At 63.2% G+C, this 4,118-nt stretch overlaps 1 protein-coding gene across 1 annotated transcript in view; it reads left to right on the top strand.

The window, feature by feature from the left end:
• Nucleotides 1-4,118, top strand: part of SSPO (SCO-spondin) — a 53,626-nt gene continuing 49,508 nt past the window's right edge. The window contains 11 exon segments of the mRNA XM_010843882.1: nucleotides 1-194; nucleotides 397-555; nucleotides 944-1,026; nucleotides 1,149-1,328; nucleotides 1,559-1,803; nucleotides 1,914-2,013; nucleotides 2,617-2,775; nucleotides 2,866-2,945; nucleotides 3,239-3,391; nucleotides 3,678-3,849; nucleotides 4,028-4,113. Of these exon segments, the coding sequence (XP_010842184.1) occupies nucleotides 145-194; nucleotides 397-555; nucleotides 944-1,026; nucleotides 1,149-1,328; nucleotides 1,559-1,803; nucleotides 1,914-2,013; nucleotides 2,617-2,775; nucleotides 2,866-2,945; nucleotides 3,239-3,391; nucleotides 3,678-3,849; nucleotides 4,028-4,113 (1,467 nt within the window). The 5' untranslated portion in view covers nucleotides 1-144.

Here is a 4,118-nt window from a genome sequence, read left to right as displayed (position 1 = left end):
GCTGCCTTGGACCCTCGAGGCCAGGCTGCAGCAGCCGCCACCTTGTGGGGGGCCGGGGAGCCCTGGCCTGGCCTCTCTGCATCCCTGCTGCAGCACGGCCTCCACAGAGCCTCAGAGCCCCCCGACAGGTGACCGGGGGTCACCATGCTGCTCCCTGCCCTCCTCTTCGGGGCGGCATGGGCACTGGCTAATGGGTAAGGAGCCCACCTCAGGGCCTTCTCCTCCCGCCCCGAGATTAGGACCTTCTGGGGTGGCCAGACTCCCTCCTCATCTCCCTCAGCCAGCTTAAGTCAGCCTCCTCTTCGGTAAACTCTCCCAGGGAGTGGGGTCGCGGGACAGGGCCTCTCGGGCAGAGGGGGACGGTGGTCGCAGCTGTTGGTTCTCGTCCGTGGGCAGGCGGTGGTGTGAGCAGACAGAGACCGTCCTGGTGGAGGAGGAAGTCACCCCCCGTCAGGAGGACCTGGTGCCCTGTGCCAGCCTCAAGCATTACCAGCGCCGGGGCTGGCGGCTGGACCTGACCTGGAGTGGCCGTGCGGGGCTCTGTGCCATCTACAAGTGAGCGACGAGGAGCCCGCTGGGCTGGCGAGAGCAGTGGGGTGACCTCCTGAGAGTGGGGGAGGACTGGGGGGTGGCCTGGTGATGCAGGCGTTTGGCAAGCAGGTCCGGGGTGGACTCAAGGGGGGCCAAATTGGGGAATGGGGTGGTGGATGAGTGGGCACATCCATGGGCAGTGCCGGGCAGGGTCAAGATGCCTGCTGCCTCTGCCTACCCCTCAGTCTGCCTTCCTGAGATCATTCTCGCTTTGGAAATTGACACCAAGAATGGAAAATTACACATTAAAGCCTCTTAGAGAGCAGGTGACCAGAGGCAATGTCCCAGGCCATTCCCAGGGATGGGGCTGAATGCTGCCATCTTGTTCCCTCCCCCTGCTCCATGGACCCAGACCGCCAGAGACCCGGCCTGCTGCCTGGAACCGGACAGTGAGGGCCTGCTGCCCAGGCTGGGGGGGCACCCACTGCACCCTAGGTAAGCACCCAGGATCAGCCCAGATCCGGGGTTTCCTGGAGGCAGCAGGCTGCCTGGGGAGGGAAGCCGGGTCCAGGCGGAATATCTGGGTCCACCCCATTCTCTCTTTCCATCCACCGCAGCCCTTGCAGAGGCCAGCCCTGAGGGCCACTGCTTTGCCACCTGGCTGTGCAACCTGGGGGCAGGCTCAGTGAATGCGTCTGCAGGAAGTCTGGAGGAGTGCTGTGCCCAACCCTGGGGACACAGCTGGCGGGATGGCCGTTCCCAGACCTGCCACAGCTGCTCCAACCACAGTCGACTGGGTGGGTCCGCAGAGTTCCAGCCTGCGTGAAAAGCACAGCCCCAGCCAGGACCCTGTCCCCGACAGGCACCCCACTTAGAATTCTTGAGCTCTGGATCCCTCTGTGGAGCCCACTGCCCTCTTTGCTCAGAAAAGCCGCCTGCCACTTTTGGTCACCGTTGGTAACCGCGCACTGACCACCTCCACCCTGCTTCCCGCGCTCAGAGGTCACCGTTGGTGTATCTCCCCCAGGCAGCACACCCTCCCCAGCCATCCTGCAGCCCCTGGTGGGGGCTGTGGCCCAGCTCTGGAGCCAGCGCCAGCGTCCCTCGGCCACCTGCGCCACCTGGTCCGGCTTCCACTATCGCACCTTCGATGGACGCCACTTCCACTTCCTGGGCCGCTGCACCTACCTGCTGGCGGGTGCGGCTGATGCCACCTGGGCCGTCCACCTCCAGCCCATGGGGCATTGTCCCCAGCCTGGGCACTGTCAGCTGGTGAGGAGGGAGATGGATCCGGACAGAGAGAGGGAGCTGGACACAGGAGGAGGAGGGCCACTGACCTTGACACTTCCTTGATGTGTCACCTGCCCCCTCGCCCCCCACAGGCCCGGGTAATGATGGGACCAGAGGAGGTGCTGATCCGGGGTGAAAACGTCTCTGTGAACGGGCGGCTGGTACCCGAGGGGGCGTCTCAGCTGCTCCCTGGTAAGGCAGGTGGGCACCAGGAGGGGGCCCAGGGCCCCATTCACTTCTCTGGAACAGTCTGTCTATCCGCAGGGCGCGGGTCAGAGGGCAGCTGAAGTTGGGCAGCTGGGTGGGCGCCTGCAGCCTCCCAACACCCCCACAGCTGTTGGGAGTCAGCATTTGGAGATGAGGGAGCCTGCTGAGATGCCAGGAGGTCGTGGTCCTCATCCCCTACCCCGGCAACCCGCCCCCTCACAGGGTGACCTGGGGAAACTCCCTCTACTCACCCCCACACCCAGGCCTCAGAGGCGGGGCTTTTATGCTGCTAGATGGGTCAGGCTCCTCCCAGAATTCTGTCTTGCCTGGGGTCTGGGGAGTGAGGTAGGGGTGTGTGTGTGTGTTGTTGTAGTTTACCTGTAGTTTATTCTCAAGAGCGCATCCATAGTGTTCATGAACTTCTCAAAAGAGGTCTGTGATGGGAAACCAGTGGCTTCTGCTTTAAAGGGTGTAGGGTGCAGAACTCTCTAGGATAGTGAGAAGCCCTTTTCTCCTTCCCAGGGCAGTCTGAGCCCTGGTGTGATGGTGGGAGGGGTGGGGCTGTGACTCCCCACTTCTCCTGCCCAGGGCTCAGCCTGCAGTGGCAAGGGGACTGGCTGGTGCTGTCGGGAGGCCTGGGGGTCGTTGTGCGGCTGGACCGGTCCAGTTCCGTCTCCATTTCTGTGGACCAGGAGCTCCAGGGACAGACTCAAGGCCTCTGTGGGGTCTACAACGGCCAGCCTGAGGGTGAGTGGGGGTGAGGCTTGGTTGCTGCTGTGGGAAGGAAGGGGAGACAGGAGTCCCCAGACATAGCCGCTCTGCCTCAACCTCCCCCAGATGACTTCCTAGAGCCCGGCGGGGGACTGGCTGCGTTAGCTGCCACCTTTGGGAATTCCTGGAGACTCCCAGACTCAGAGGTGAGACTGCAGTGCTGGGTTCCCTCGCTTTCTGCCTGCTCACCCACCTGGTCACCAACAAGCTTTGGTTCACTAGCTAGTTATCTAACCTCCTCCCTGTGGGTTCACAGTGATCCTGGCCCCCACATCCACTTGGGCTTGCCACTCTGCTGCCCTCCACAGTCCCAGGATGTCTGGGCTGGTGGCCATGAGGGTGGGGTCTTGAACCAGCTGCCAGGGCAATGGCCATTTTCCTGATGTCCTGGTTAATATCCCTCATCCTTCCTCCTTGGCCTGACTCCCATTGTCCCTAGCTTGGGTGTCTGGATGTGGTGGAGGCAGCTCAAGGCTGTGAGGACCCCCTGAGGGGCACAGAGACGGGCACGGAGGCTGGCCAGCTTCGGGCTGAAGCCCAGGATGTGTGCCACCAGCTGCTGGAAGGCCCATTCAGAGAATGCCACACCCAGGTATGGATGGGGGTGGAGGTGGCATCAGGCATTAGAGAGGTGACGAGTGCTAGGGTGGTGCCAAACGGGGCCCCTGGTCCTGCCACCAAATTGCTTTGGGGCATGGGTCAGGGCACCCTGCCCCACTTGCCTTGATTTGATCTCTGGGAGATGAGATGGCCCCAAAATGTTATCTCTAATGTCCTTTGCAGCGTTCACATTTTTGATCGTAAAACAAAGGCGTTTGAGAAGCAAAAGGAGGGAGGCGCTGGATGCTAGTTGCTGAAGGGCTGTCTTGTCTTGGCAGGTGCCCCCTGCAGAGTACCACGAGGCCTGCCTCTTCGCCTACTGTGCTGGGGCCCCAGCGGGCAGTGGGCGGGCAGAGCGGCTGGAGGCTGTGTGCGCCACCCTGGCCAGCTACGCCCAGGACTGTGCGGCTAGGCGCATCGCGGTGCGCTGGAGGAAGCCCGGCTTCTGCGGTAGGGCGGCTGCCTGCCCGTCTCTGCCCAGCCTCTGGCCTCCCCTCTCTGTGGAATCCGGGGATTGACCGAGGGCCCTCGCGTGGCTCCTTTTTCCCTGGGGTGGGGTTCCGCCACTGGGCTCTGGCCGGAGGCGGGGAACTCCTTGGGTCTTACAGCCCACCCCTATACCCCGCAGAGCGCCTGTGTCCGGGGGGCCAGCTGTACTCCGACTGCGCCTCGGCCTGCCCGCCCAGCTGCTCGGCAGTGGGGGAGGGAAGCGAATGGAG

Source organism: Bison bison, unplaced genomic scaffold (assembly GCF_000754665.1).
Source record: "Bison bison bison isolate TAMUID 2011002044 unplaced genomic scaffold, Bison_UMD1.0 scf7180017864191, whole genome shotgun sequence".
NCBI classification, from domain to species: domain Eukaryota; kingdom Metazoa; phylum Chordata; class Mammalia; order Artiodactyla; family Bovidae; genus Bison; species Bison bison.
The sequence above is the reverse complement of the archived record's forward strand: the minus strand, read 5'-3'. Positions and strand labels throughout refer to the sequence as shown.